The sequence below is a fragment of the Miniopterus natalensis genome, chromosome 8, assembly GCF_054644295.1.
Source record: "Miniopterus natalensis isolate mMinNat1 chromosome 8, mMinNat1.hap1, whole genome shotgun sequence".
Lineage (NCBI taxonomy): Eukaryota > Metazoa > Chordata > Mammalia > Chiroptera > Miniopteridae > Miniopterus > Miniopterus natalensis.
The window spans coordinates 45,141,859-45,157,043 of NC_142088.1; the positions used below are offsets into that span (position 1 = coordinate 45,141,859).

Below are 15,185 nucleotides of genomic sequence, written 5' to 3' on the forward strand. Positions count from 1 at the left end.
GTAATTTGAAACTGAGCAAAGCAGCTGGTTTTTGAGTAATTTTTAGACTGGGGGGAAATATTTCAGGACTATTCTATTTGATAATAATCAGGAATTATACATAACTTTTGTACCAGTTTAATAGATTGCTATATACTTTATACTGAAAAAGTATGTATTTTCATACTGATTGTTTTCCATGAAGATATTTTATCCCTTTATATTTTGATAACATGAGATTATGTAGAATTGCGCAATTTACCCATGCCTAATATGCCATTCAAGTTGAAATAATTTACAAAAAAAGCCTTTTTGTTATTAAAATAACAAAATAACATTTCCCCTTAGACACTGCGTGCTGCTGGGAAAACCTACATGATCTTCTTTGTTGTGGTGATTTTCCTGGGCTCCTTTTATCTAATAAATTTGATCCTGGCTGTGGTTGCCATGGCCTATGAAGAACAGAACCAGGCAAACATCGAAGAAGCGAGGCAGAAAGAGTTAGAATTTCAACAGATGTTAGATCGACTTAAAAAGGAGCAAGAAGAAGCTGAGGTATTGTTATTTGGTTTAAAATTCTTCCTAGAAGTAGAAGTACAAAGGCTGAATAGTCGATGCTCAGGCTTCCCCAGGGTGGTTTTCCTTAATGGATTCCTTTATATAAACTGAATCTTCATTCTGGTGTGGTCGAAGGAACCAATTCTGGATTGAGTTATAATTGGCATCTGACCCAGTCCACTTCCCCCCACGATAGCTCACTCTGCCACAAAGAATGTTCTAAGCTGTTCCTCCTGCACCTGTTACCTGTGATTCCTCAGTGTCTGTGGCATTTGCAAAGTCCTAAAACATGATGTATTTCCCCAGAACAACTGTACACAAAGGTTTAAGGGAAATTATTTTAATGTTAAAGTTAACAGATACTCTATGGGGTAGAAAGCAAAATGTGTGCCAGTTTTTGTTAATGTTGTAAGGATTTTTAAGATAAAAATGTAAAATGTTAAAAAATTATACTTATGGTTGTGGCCATTTTGGGCTGAGTCACAAATTTTTGAGGACTTTTCCTTAATCCTCTCTGCAAAGGGGTACTTTAGTGGGAAAGTTTGGGAAGGTTTGTACTAAAAAACCAAAATTTCAAATATTTGATGGGTTGACCTATTTAAATCTCTTCAAGGAATCTAATGTGTCGTGGAGAGGGTAGTAACTTAGAAGGCAGATAAACTTTGATGCAGAAAGATGTTCAGTGCAGTATTTTAATAAAAGTAAATATCAGAAATCATTTAAATTTTCAAATATTTAAAAATGGTTAAAAGCATTATGATGTTTTTGTGTTGGAGTATTTGTGGACCATAAAATTATGTGTTTTAAGAATATCATGACAGGAAAAGTTGTTGCTATAACAATTTAAAAATTAAATATATGAAGACTAGAAGAAATAGTAATACCAATTATTTTGGGAAGGTAAGATTATGAGTGATTTTTATTTTTTATTCACAATACAGTTATTTTCCAAGTTTTTACAAGAATTGTTTTTTTGTAAAGAGGTCAGTAGCATTAGTTTATCCAAAGAATTTCCTAGGGAACCTCGAGAAATCTCTCACATTTTCTTGGGATATTATTCTGTAATAATGAATTTTAATTTTCAGACAACTTATCCTTCACTAAAGTATAAAGTGCCTGATTATTTTGCTAATATTGAGTTAATTATCTGAACAAGATATGCAAATTATCTTATCCCATGGTTCATGCTTTATGTCCCAGAAATTACCTAGTAAAACTTGCACATGTACTGTTTAAAATTGCTTTACTATAAATATAGGAATAGTATGTAATAGTTAATTCCAGAGCAGAACGGCCCTTTGTTACAGTGCAGGAGAAGCAATAAATACACATTTTTTAAGTTCTCTGGTCATAGTGTAAAGAAAACGACTTTTGTTCCCACACAAGGGGTATGATTAGATGCACAATATAATTAAATTCATGTTAGAGAGCTGTCCTGTCACCAGGTTTCCTCGACTTCAGAAATGACTCACTGCATGTGTGATATCTGGGCCCAACAGGCAATAGCGATGGCAGCAGCCGAATATTCAAGCAGGAGGAGAAGCCGGATCGTGGGCCTCTCCGAGAGTTCTTCTGAAACATCTAAACTGAGCTCTAAAAGTGCCAAAGAAAGGAGAAACAGAAGGAAGAAAAAGAATCAAAAGAAACTGTCTGGTGGGGAAGAAAAGGGAGACGATGGGAAATTGTCCAAGTCGGAATCAGAGGAGAGTATCAGGAGAAGTTCCCTCCTCGGTGTTGAAGGCCACAGGCGCACACGGGAAAAGAGATTGTCGACCCCGAATCAGGTACCACTGACACTATCAAAGGCGTGTCACCAGACGGAGGGTTAAATGTTCTATTCTGAGGAAAGGGACCTCAGGAGAGCAGAGTGAGTGATCCTCTTGGTATGTTTTTAGGTAAAAACCTATTGATTGCTGGGCATTTATAGGTAAAACCTATTGATTGCTGGGCCTATGGATATATGTAGTTTTCCATTTAAATGTGTAAGCAGTTTATAGTTTTGGAATTGTCATATCTTCTCCAATGAACACATTTTCAAAAGAAAATATTCATGAGAACCATTGTAGAAATGAAAAAAATATTTACACTACAGATTAACTTTTATATTTTTATTTCGTCTATGTTTTGTAATGCACATATTGGTTAAAAACTAACCTTAGAGTAGTATCTTCTCTTTTCAGGTCTCTCTGCCTACAAACCTATTTTCCTTGACATTTTTATTTTCCATGGCACAGCCCCTCCAAATAATTTTTCTAAATCAAAGCTGTCCCTCTGCTCAGATCAAATAAAGAAAAAACTCTGTTGAATAACTACTGCCTAGAGAACAAGACCCACACGTTATTCAGCCTCACTCTACATTTCTGTACCCTCAGGTACTTAGTCCACCGTGATTCTCCGCTCTCACCTACATGCCCTGTGCTTTTATGCCTTTGTCACTTAGCTCACCTGGTTTTCTATAAGTGGGATAATTTTGTTCCTTGTTTTCCTTCTGGCATAGCACCACCTGTTCTTCACCCATTAGCTTTTCAATGCCCCACTCACAATTACTATTCTTCTCATCTGTGTCCTCATTTAACTTTGCTAGCTTCTAAGATGTAAGTCTGCAAGACCCTGTCAGGTATGCATAGAAATAAAAGATATAATCCCTGCCTTCAAAGACTTCATACTTTACTTGGGGAGGCAGAACATGAATACATGCAATATCAATAAAAAGAAATATGACAGGAACAGTCCCCCAAGCTAGTTTCAAGGCAAAGACCTTGTTATACACATTTTCCATTACTCAGGATGCCTGCCACTGTCCTTTCCATACAGTAAGCACTGACTTTTATTGAATTAGATACTTCCAAAGAATATGCATTCAGTTTGGTTTATAGACACAGTTTATCCTGGATATGAATTATGGAAATGTGACTTTTCCCCTCCTTGTTATTGGACAACTTCTTTTCCAAGTTCTAATACTTTATGACTTTGTAAACTTAGTAGTGTTAAAAGGTCTTTCTTAAGACACCTTAACTGAGCTGTCAATATGTAAGGTAGAGTTCTAAGCAATGGAATGCAAAGAGCATACAGCATGGAAATAAATCAAGAGAGTTCAATACCTATGGAACTTTAGGATTGGTAGAAGAAAATCTAACAGGTTGCAATACCATTTTTGAAGTGATATGTCCTTTATAACAAAATGAATGGCACAGAAAGAATGGAGAGGTCACTCCAGGCCAGAAGAGTAGAGAGCTGTGCAGCAGCAAATTATTTACCTGGTATGAAAGGATGGGTTTTTCAGCCTTTCTCTTTCTTAGTTGGAAGAATTTGCCTTCTTGCTAAATTGCTTTGTCTTGAAATGTGTTTCTTTTAAACCTGTGTTGAGCCACCTGCCCTCAGGTCAATGGTTTCTATGGTAATTGTGTGAAATGCACTTCTGTTTTTAGGTGCTTCAGCAGATACGTGTCATCTTTTCTTTTTTCTGCAGTCGCCACTCAGCAATCGTGGCTCCCTGTTTCCTCAAAGGCGCAGCAGCAGAACAAGTCTTTTTAGTTTCATGGGTCGAGGAAAAGATATTGGATCTGAGACTGAATTTGCCGACGACGAGCACAGCATTTTCGGAGACAATGAGAGCAGAAGGGGCTCGTTGTGCATGCCCCACAGGCCTCGGGAGCGGCGCAGCAGCAACATCAGTCAAGCCAGTAGGTCCCCCCCAGTGCTGCCGGTGAACGGGAAGATGAACAGTGCCGTGGACTGCAATGGTGTGGTCTCCCTGGTTGACGGAACCTCAGCCCTCATGCTTCCCAATGGACAGCTTCTGCCAGAGGTGATAATAGATAAGGCAACTTCTGATGACAGCGTAAGGACGTTTTAAATAGCTCAGGCATGGTTCGACCCTTGTTCTTGCATCAGTCAGTCTTTTCCGCTGGAGGGGCCTTCTCTGGTCCTGTGAATGGCTCTGCATTTTGCAATACTCTGTAGAAACACACCTTTAACTCATTAACTTGATCCTTTTACTATGTGCTATAGGCATATAATTCAAAGACACTTAAAACCCTATTTTTTAAAATTGAGGTATAATTGCTATATAACATTAGTTTCAGGTGTGCAACATAATGATTGAATATAAAATCCCATTTTTGAAAAAGATACTTATCTATTGTTATTATACTTGAAAATCATAAATCATCCCTTTATAAAACGATTTATAAAAGATATATATCAGCACAGAAAATGCAATGATAATACTGATCTTATTAGTTGATAATAGATATCATTTTTGTAAGGAAATTTGCTATCTTTTTCAAGTTACTGCTTAATATATATTATTCCTTCTTGCAAGGGATCTTATTTGCGTTGTTAATAATAACAATAATAATAGCAAACCTCTGCTTAGTATTCACAACAGCCTTATGAGGTGATATGTTATTGTCCCTATTTGACAAGGGAGAAACTGAGGCACAGAGGAATGAAGCTAATAACTGCTAGTCCTAAAGTTCAAACAGACCCTCTGTTTCAGAGCTTGTGCTCTGAACCACCACACTTTGCTCTCTGTGTAATGTGTGGTAGGCTTCAAAACATGTAAATAATTTAGAATGGCTATGCTTTTTTCCCATACATAAGTGAAATTTACTGTTTTCAATTTTAAAAATACTCTTTGGTTGGGAGTCTATAATAAAAACATAACATCAGAACACACCTTAATATAAACACACACATAAAAAGAAAAGAAAAGCCACAATTTCAAGCATTTAGGAGTCATTGAGTGGTTACAGGAATTGATTAGGTTTGAACGTGGGATCTTTCTAGTTTCTGGAGCTTCCAGGTTACTGCTTCAGGCCACTGACTGTGTTATATTGCCTTACTAAATATCAGCAAGGTCTTTGACTAACCTAACAAGCTTGGAACTCATACTACTTATTCATATATTCATATTTGCAGACAATGTAGCATTTCAAGTGAGAATAAAGTTCCATCAAAGCCATGGCCACACATTTTTCAGTTTGAATGAATGCATGTGCTTCTAGGTGACAGGTGACCTCTCTGTTGCATGATACCGCTCCAGCCCTCTGGAAGGCACTTTTCCTTTTCAGATGAGCATGTCAAATTTCTGTGGAATCGGATCTTTGTTGAGTTTTGCTTTTCAGTGTGTAGTATCTGTAAATAATTATATCATTTATATCAAATTTGAAGATTATTTCACATTTTTAAGTGAAATGTTTTCATTTTATTTGAATTGTTGATTAAACAAATTCTTTTCTTGACTTGGGGAAAAAGAAGTCTCTGCTTCTGAAAAGTCAGAAGGTAGAGACTGTATGAGGGAAAACATAGTTATAGAGAGATCTCTATAACAAGCTACAAGTAGCCCTAGCCAGTTTAGCTCAGCCGGTTTAGAGCATCGGCCCATGGACTGAAGGGTCCCGGGTTCGATTCAGGCCAAGGCACGTACCTCAGTTGCAGGCTCAATCTCCAACCCCAGTGGGGGCTTGTGAGCGAGGCCCTCTCTCGCTCTCTTCCTTCCTCTCTCTCTGAAAAGCCATGGAAAAAATATCCTCGGGAGAGGATTAAAAAGCAAACAAACAAACAAAGCTACCTGTAGATATGTATATGTCTGTGAACATGCACCTACTTGCATACATACATACACATATGGGCATATTTATGCCTGTGTGTCTATGTTTTGATATATATACATATATATCTAAACAACTATACAAATTTGCATTTCTAGAACTATACATATATGTTTGTCAGTGGTGTGTATGTGTGTACATACACATATATACATAACACACAAGCATTTAGATTGGTAAATGGATAGACCAATGATAAATGTAGAGTTGTATAGTTGTTTGTATGTATATAAGTATGTGTGTGAGCATGTGTGTTTGTGTGCCTATTGTTGACCTGCTCTGAACCGGCATAGTGTTTTAACTTTGAATGAGTTTCCATAATTTAGAAATAAGGTATTTCACATAAAAATGAGTATACCTGGTAAAACCGAGCTCATATTCTTGCATGGCAGCAATCCTTTCAACTAAACAGTGGTCACCTCTTTTAGATGGAGCTTACATTCTCTATTTTGCTACAGCTCCCGTCACTCTTAATTGTCCTTTTCAAACTGAGTCATTTATCATCATATACTCAGATCGGTTGATGAGCTCTACCTTGACAATAAGAAGCAATCATTATAGTCTCCTCCATTAATGCTGTTACCTCAACAAAGACTAATTAAAGAAATTTGTCAGAGAACACTGAGACTCTACCCCTTTACACACACACTCCAAGGACACTTGTTTAGCTGTTTTCATATAAGACTCTTACATGGTAAAACTACCTGAATACGTTGGAGACCCAGAAAGATAGATGATGATAGTGATTATAACAATAAAAGCAGCTCAGTTTAATTTTTTATTAACTAAATATTAATTCTAAATATTAATTACTCCTCATAGCAAGCATATAAGGCAAGTACTGTGAATATCTCCATTTTACTAATGATAAAAATGAGACAGAAAGAGGTCAAGTAACTCTCCTATGATACAGCCAGTGTAGCAGCGCCATGATTTGAATGCAGCAATCTCCTCTCTACTTTTAATTACTCATTATAGCTACCTAAGCAAAATTTTATATGTGTAATTTATTAGAATTATATTTTTAAACTTTAAATGATCATATTTTTTAGGGTACAACCAGTCAAATACACAAAAAGCGACGTTCCAGTTCTTATCTCCTTTCTGAAGATATGTTGAATGACCCCCATCTCAGACAAAGAGCAATGAGTAGAGCAAGCATACTGACAAACACTGTAGAAGGTAATACTATTCTCTTTACTAAACAGACTTTTTAGATGAAATTCAGATAAATCCTGGTCAGTACATGAAGTTCTTAGGAAGAATTTAGAATGGTTATAAGCAATGGTAAAGATAACCAATGGACACTAATGGAATCATCTTTATGTGTTTAAAATGGATGAAATTGTGATTAAAGATAGGTATTGAATGATACAACTTTTCAAAGATAAATAGCTTAGTGGTAATTAATGAAGAACCTAGGTTAACCCAGGGCTGTATGGTTCTTCCACTATGTAAACTTAGAAACTATCTCTGAATTTATTATCTCTCTAATATGTAAGGAAATAATACATACTTCCAGATGTAGATAAATTACTGCCGGAGCACATTCTATAAACTTGTAAAATGTTAACATGTGACATGACATCTGTTAAAATTATGATGAAAAGGCATTAGAGAAAGCAGGTTTGAAAATGTAATGTCAGTAATAGTGGTTAGACCCTCATAAGCACTGAGAAGGGAGTCAAAGAGTGACTACTTTTATAATGTGCTGGCTCCCATTCTCTCCCCCCAAAATATGCTCTAGTTCCTATCTTGTCCAAAGGCTACCACCTCACCAAAGTTTCCTCGCAACTCCTAAATTTATGGTGAGAAGCAAATAAGCTAATGGAACGAAATATCACTTGTATGAGTCACTCCATAAGTTATTTCTAGTCTCCTTGTTCTGGAATTGTTTTCAGCTGTGAACTGGCAAAAGTCTTCCTGGATAGAGTAGAATTGTCTTATTGTTGTCATGGGACTAAGGAGACAGGGGGGAAGTGTGTACATTGGTGGAAAATATACATTTCTCCCTTAAGAAAACATAGGTTGTCTTGTTTTCCATCACATGTTAGGTACATGTTTCTTTGAGAGATGCTGTATCTGCTTTCAGTCACTAATTTCACTACCTTCCCCTCACTTAGGATCTAGCAAGTGAACATGTGGTAGGGTTATTACATGTTAATGTTATTACCCTTTTATGTAATAATGCTATGTAATATTACATTTTTGTGTAATAATGCTATGATTTCATGGAAACAGTACTGTTAAATTTGAAAAGTCTGACGCAGAAGACTTGTTTCAGTGGGAAAGAGCGCTGCTGATGGGTAACTGCTTAGGAATAAAACATTCAAATGATTGACTTCATGTTTTCTGGATTTTTTCTCCTCCCAGAACTGGAAGAGTCCAGACAAAAGTGTCCACCTTGGTGGTACAGATTTGCACACACCTTCCTGATCTGGAATTGCTCCCCACTTTGGATAAAATTTAAAAAGCTTATTTATGTTATTGTAATGGATCCTTTTGTAGATCTTACTATTACCATTTGCATCATTTTAAACACGCTCTTCATGGCAATGGAGCATCACCCAATGACTGTAGAATTCGGAAACGTGCTTGCTGTGGGGAATTTGGTGAGTCACTTAAAGGCATTTCTTTCTTTTTTTAAGTTAGAAGTATACACAGCTAGGTAATTATGCATATTCACTGTGAATCATTGTACAGAGTCAAGTTACTGGTGATAGATACTATTTTTAAATGACTTTGCAGTAGATCCCTGGCTGGCATGGCTCAGTGGTTAGAGAGTCAGCCCAGGCATCAAAGGGTCACAGGTTCGATTTCTGGTCAAGGGCACGTACCAACCAGTCAGTGTGTCTCTTTCACATCCACGTCACACACTCTCTCTCTCCCCCCCCCCCCCGTCACTCTCTCTGAAAAGCAATGGAAAAAATAATAATTTTGCAGTAGTGTTGAAGTCTATAAATAACAATATTTTCGTTAAGAGTCACCATTTGGGGGAGTTGTTACTGTGGGGTTTTTTCTGTCAGCATGTTTCTTGGGATGACTACTTTGAAATTTTGATATATTCTTATCCATTTCATAATAACGTTGCAGCTTCCCACATATTTTCAGAAAAACTCTGGATGCTTTGTTTTGACATAATAGGTGAAGTGTCTGTGCCTTTAGAATCTCACAGTACTGGGTTGAATCCTGATTTTGGACAAATGTGTTAACCTCTATAATCTTTAATTTTCTGATTTATAGAATAATAGACCTCATTTATAAAATAATAATTCTTTATTTATAATATAATGATGGTAATACTTCATTTATCATATTGTTGAAATAGGATTAAACACTTTCTACTTTTTATTAGCCTGGGATACAGTAAGTACTCAACAACCTAAACTTATTGTTACTATGATCATCATGATCATCATGATCATCATGCTTTCAGTTGATTAGCAGAAACAAGCCTTAAGAACAAGAATATTGAGAAACCAAAATGGTTAACTGGACACAGGAGACATAAGGGCAGGCGAGAGGGTGACCTGCAGGCTTCAGGAAGATATAGCATCTGATTAGGAAGATTGATGCCACACTCCATGTTGGTCATACTTCAGCTTAATGAACACTTTATTGCAAAAAAAATGCTACTTTCTGACAATCTGCATGAAGCAGGCAAAGATTCTATTTCATGGCTGAAGGGTCCCAGCTTGTGATTCTTCATAAATATGAATCATCCCAGATGCCTTTGTGAATATCTGTATCAGATAATTTCACTTTTGCCTTGGTTTTAAACCAATTGCCCTTTAAAGCCAAACGGTGTTTCTGGATCAGTCTTCTCTCCTGAGCTGCTTACAACTTTTCATAGACAGAATGCCTGTACCCCATTTGCTTTCTGAGTTAGCATTCTTCTGCCCCTTAATTCCTCTTTGGAAAAAGATAGGATTATCTGGGTTCTAATTGTTGGAGGGTGAGTCATGAAAATCAATACCGTCTCACTGAGTTGACTGCATCAGTGTGAACACAAAAAGCAATGACATGGAAGCATAGATGAGACTGACGAATGTCAGAGGGAGGGAGGAGGGCTGGTGGGTGGAGGGGGAGAGAGTAACCAAAGAATTTATACGCATATATGCACAACTCAAGGACACGGACAATGGTGGGGAGAGGGACTGGGGAGGGGGAAGGAACGGAGTGGAACGGGTCATTGGGGAGAAAAAGGGACATCTGTAATATTTTAAACAATAATAAAATTTAAAATAAAAAATAAATAAATAAATAATAAATAAATAAATAAAAAAGCATTCACTGTGTTTCCTATCTATTACCACAGTCCCAAGTCTTCTTGAAGCAGCATTATTTTAGGATTGAGTCATTATTTTAGGATTGTAGTTATAGACCTAACCGTTCCCCTTTGAAATTTCTTTGGTCAGTTTCTTTGAGTCAAGTTACACCTTGTTTATGAATGATTTATAAGCAAGTCTTTCACTATTTCCTTTTTAAGTGAGTCCTTTGATACCAGTGTCATGAATTAATGATGTTTTGTGAAGCACTTTTCTGTCAAAGCTTTGGAAGTCTTGCTTTAGCTGCCACTGTGTCAATTAAACACTTTCTTCTCTTCTGTTGATAAATCTTTAAAGAGTGAGTCAACATGTTCTTTATTACTCTAAGAGTAGTCAGACCAGAAAAAAAAGACTGGTTCAAAATCTCAGTATCTATGTTTTTCCTTTTACTTTCTTCCAAAATAACTTATTGACCATATAAATTTGTTTGCGAACAGTACCTGTCTTAGTTGTCTAAGGTTTTATTTTTCTGGAATTTTAATATGCTCTATTCTAAAGTACTATCTAAGGCTAATGAGAGCTGGCAGGAGACTTAAGAGACTTTTACCCCTTCACTGCTTATAGCAGGGCTGGAGGAATAATGACACCTAGCTGGTAAGATTAAATAAGCTAACAAACATTTGTAAAGTGTCTAGCATACTGTCCCAGGCACAGTAAATGCTAAACAATTAGTCTTTATCATCATTACGTTGATTCCATACCTTCTAATAATACCATGACAACATTCTATTTCTCACTTAGGTCTTTACTGGGATTTTTGCAGCTGAAATGGTTTTAAAACTAATTGCCATGGATCCGTATGAGTATTTCCAAGTAGGATGGAATATTTTTGACAGCATTATTGTGACTTTAAGTATAGTGGAGCTTTTCCTATCAGACGTGGACGGATTGTCAGTTCTCCGGTCATTCAGACTGGTAAATATTCTGTACTTTATATTCTGTATGTAAAAGGGTGTTTCTTCATTTTGGGATTGTTATTATTTAAATTTTTTGGAGGTTTGAACCAAAAGAAAAGATTAGGTCCTGATGTCTAATAAAATAAAGTTCATTCAGTAACAAATACACTTAAAGAACTCAAAGCCACATGAATATTTAATTTTAGGATCTTAAAGATATATTCAGTTGTATATACTCATATAATAGAAAATATTTCTTTACCCAGTAGGGCAATAATTTATTTCCCAGTAAGAAGCTTATGGTTTACAGAATTTTAACCATTATAATATATCCATTACTTTGTGGATTTGATAATTAAAAATTAAATCATTGTTCCCAAAACAATTGTTGTCTAATAACAAAAATACAAAAAGGTAAAGAATTTTTAAAGCATTTTTTTTCTATCTGGTTGGACTTTATCCCTATGTGTCTGCATTAAAATTTTATAAAACTATCAGAAAATAAAATTAAGGATAAATTATTAACTTTATATCTGAAACCATGTTAAGAGGCTTCTGTAGAAATCCTGAACTAAAATGTATACTTTCTTCAAAACATATATAGTAATTATATTGGAAGAAGTATAACAAAGTAACAGAAATATTGTGAACGGCTGAAAATTTAAACTACAAATAATCAATTTTTTGCTAGCTAATGACAATATTTTAGAACTTAAAATTTGTAATAAAACTCAAGATTGGAAACATTAATACTTATAATAATTAATATTATGCTTTGTGTTTACTTTTAGCTCCGAGTTTTCAAATTGGCAAAATCTTGGCCAACACTGAACATGCTGATAAAGATCATCGGTAACTCAGTGGGGGCCCTGGGCAACCTCACCTTGGTGTTGGCCATCATTGTCTTCATTTTTGCCGTGGTTGGCATGCAGCTCTTTGGTAAAAACTACAAAGAATGTGTCTGCAAAATCAATGAGGACTGTACACTCCCACGCTGGCACATGCATGACTTCTTCCACTCCTTCCTGATTGTGTTCCGCGTGCTGTGTGGAGAGTGGATAGAGACCATGTGGGACTGCATGGAGGTCGCGGGTCAAGCCATGTGCCTTATTGTTTTCATGATGGTCATGGTCATTGGAAACCTAGTGGTATGTCGCCAGATGTTCACACATTTAAAATTCTCCATAGTGCCCTGGCTGGTGTGGCTCAGTGGTTGGAGCATCAGCAGTGCAACAAAGGGTCACAGGTTCAATTCCCGGTTGAGGGCCTGAACTTGGGTTGCAAATTCGGTCCCTGTTCTGGTCAGGGCGCAATGCGAGAGGCAACCAGTAGAGTGTCTCTCTTGTGGATGTTTCTCTTTCTCTCTCTCTCCCTCTCTCTCTCTGTCCCCCTCCCTTTCTGAAAAGCAATGGAAAAATATCCTCAGGTAAGGATTAACAAAAAAAATTCTCCATAGAAAATTATTATATGAGAATATGACCAGTTATTTTATAATGTAGGATTAATTAGATCTAAAACTATTAATTGTAATAGAACATTGATCATTTCAATAGAGGAATAACAGAAAAAAACAACAAAATATTGTCTTAATTTTCCTGCCAGATAACCCGTACTTATATTTTTTACAAGATTTTTGCCAATGAAAGATGACAGAAATATAATGTCAAAAGTTGATAACCAACCACCATTGAATTACCAATGATAGAGAATTTAATCTGAAAAGAAAGAAATAAAAAATTATATTTCTAATATAGTCCTCTGTATAATATAGCGATATGCTAAACAGACCTCTCTTTTTTTTCTTTTTCTCATTCCTTAGGTCACTTTACTACCAATTAATTAAAAATCATAAGTTTTAGAGGGTAGTTTAGGAAAATTAGATTTTAGTAAGCTCAAGTTTACATTAGGAAACTGGTGAAGAACATTAATCAGAATCACACCTTGGGTAAAACATATCTATTAACATTTCTGTCCCTGCCTGATAAGAACATGAATACATGATACAGAATGGACTTCATTCTCATTTGTTATATCCAGTAGACTATGATAAAATATTAACATCTTGTTGTGGTTTTTGATGGAATTAAAGGCACAGAAACAGAGGCTGCATTGGTGGTTACTAGGAGCTGGGAGGGTGGGGGTGGAAATAAGAGATGCTGGTAAAAGAGTATAGAGTTCTAGTTATAAGATGAGTAAGTTCTAGTAATCTACTTTATAGCATGTGATTATAGTCAATAACACTTGAACATCTCTAAGAGAGTAGAAGTTAAATGTTCTAACCACAACAAAATAATGTCATGATGGAGATAGATAGGTGTTCCCAAATAATTTTGATTATATTAATATGTGGTAGATGTTTTGGGCCATGAATAGATTTACGTGGAAGGGTAATTCTATTACCTTTTTGTTTTCTATATAAAACAATGTTTAAATATAATTTACATATTTTCAGCCCTCTGTGAGAATCTTTATTTTTTACAATATTGAGTTCACCTGGACCCTACCTCTGGGAGGAACAGCAGAAATGGTTTTGCACACAAACAGGATTTTGCCTCAAGGATGACTGTCCTGACCTCATTTCAGTCTCTTCCAGGGCCAGAATGATTGGTGTTAAAGCCACCCAGATCATAATGCCATTCTCTCATTTGAATTGGGTTCAATGGGCAAGCCCTTTTCTCTGCTTTAAAAGCCTCATTAAGTTGCAAGCTGACACAATTCTTGGACAGAATATTTTATTACAGGAGGTCTGCAAGTATGACATATCCCATTTGTTGCAATAAGTGACATTTATCTTCTGGGGAAAGTGACTTGACCTAAATCACTTCAGCACAGTAGACAGTAGTCACAGTTTTCTTGTACTCTTTCCCCCTGGTAACATATATTAATCATAAGGAAACACTAGCAGGACTTATCAGGTTCATAAAAGGGAATTTGACCAAGGGCCTCCTGCTGCAGGAATGAACTTCAGGGTGACATAATGACAGTGGTAATGGGAGTGTTGTTCCCTGCTCCTTACGCTAGTCCTTCATGGGTAGGGCGGAGTCTCGCCTCGCATCACATGTTCTTATCTATGTGTGGAGAGGTATAGAGATCTTCATTGCTGGTGTGGATGTTGGCCTTTATTTCAGAAAAGTGTCCTTATTTTCTTTTTTATTTCCTGTGTCCCTCTTTTCCCACACCCACCCCACCCTGATCCAGGTCCTCAACCTGTTTCTGGCTTTATTACTGAGCTCATTTAGTTCAGACAACCTCACAGCCAGCGATGAGGAAACGGATGCAAACAACCTGCAGATCGCAGTGGCCAGGATTAAGAAGGGAATCAGTTATGTGAAACAGACCTTACGGGAATTTATTCTAACGGCATTTTCCAAAAGGCCCAAGATTCCCAAAGAGACAAGACAAGCGGAAGATCTAAACAGGAAGAAGGAGAACTATATGTCTAACCGTACGCTTGCTGAAATGAACAAAGATCGCAACTTCCACACGGAAAAAGATAAAACCAGTGGTTTGGGAAGGAACATAGACAGATACTTGTTGGAAGAAAGTGACAGTCAGTCATTTATTCACAATCCCAGCCTCACGGTGACTGTGCCAATTGCGCCTGGGGAATCCGATTTGGAAAACATGAACACTGAGGAGCTTAGCAGTGATTCAGACAGTGAATGCAGCAAAGGGGTAAGACTTTTATACGCATTGTGTTTCATAGTATTAATCAGTATGAAATGAACCACAATTTCAGATTTTTGAGTCATAAGTCCTTTCTCTTACTGCATGCTGATGGGCAGTTTTTGTGTGTGTGAGTTTACACA

The 15,185-nt window shown here is 36.6% G+C and overlaps 1 protein-coding gene across 2 annotated transcripts in view; it reads left to right on the top strand.

Moving 5' to 3' along the window:
* The window catches only part of SCN9A (sodium voltage-gated channel alpha subunit 9), a 70,070-nt gene that overhangs the window by 16,417 nt on the left and 38,468 nt on the right, over positions 1-15,185 (top strand). The window contains exons 9-16 of one of the 2 annotated variants that reach the window (XM_087819803.1): positions 328-534; positions 2,037-2,321; positions 4,007-4,378; positions 7,205-7,334; positions 8,526-8,764; positions 11,222-11,395; positions 12,168-12,524; positions 14,575-15,051. In XM_087819803.1, the coding sequence (XP_087675929.1) occupies positions 328-534; positions 2,037-2,321; positions 4,007-4,378; positions 7,205-7,334; positions 8,526-8,764; positions 11,222-11,395; positions 12,168-12,524; positions 14,575-15,051 (2,241 nt within the window). The remainder of the gene's footprint in view (positions 1-327; positions 535-2,036; positions 2,322-4,006; positions 4,379-7,204; positions 7,335-8,525; positions 8,765-11,221; positions 11,396-12,167; positions 12,525-14,574; positions 15,052-15,185) is intronic. The other variant, XM_087819804.1, reaches the window with a different exon arrangement.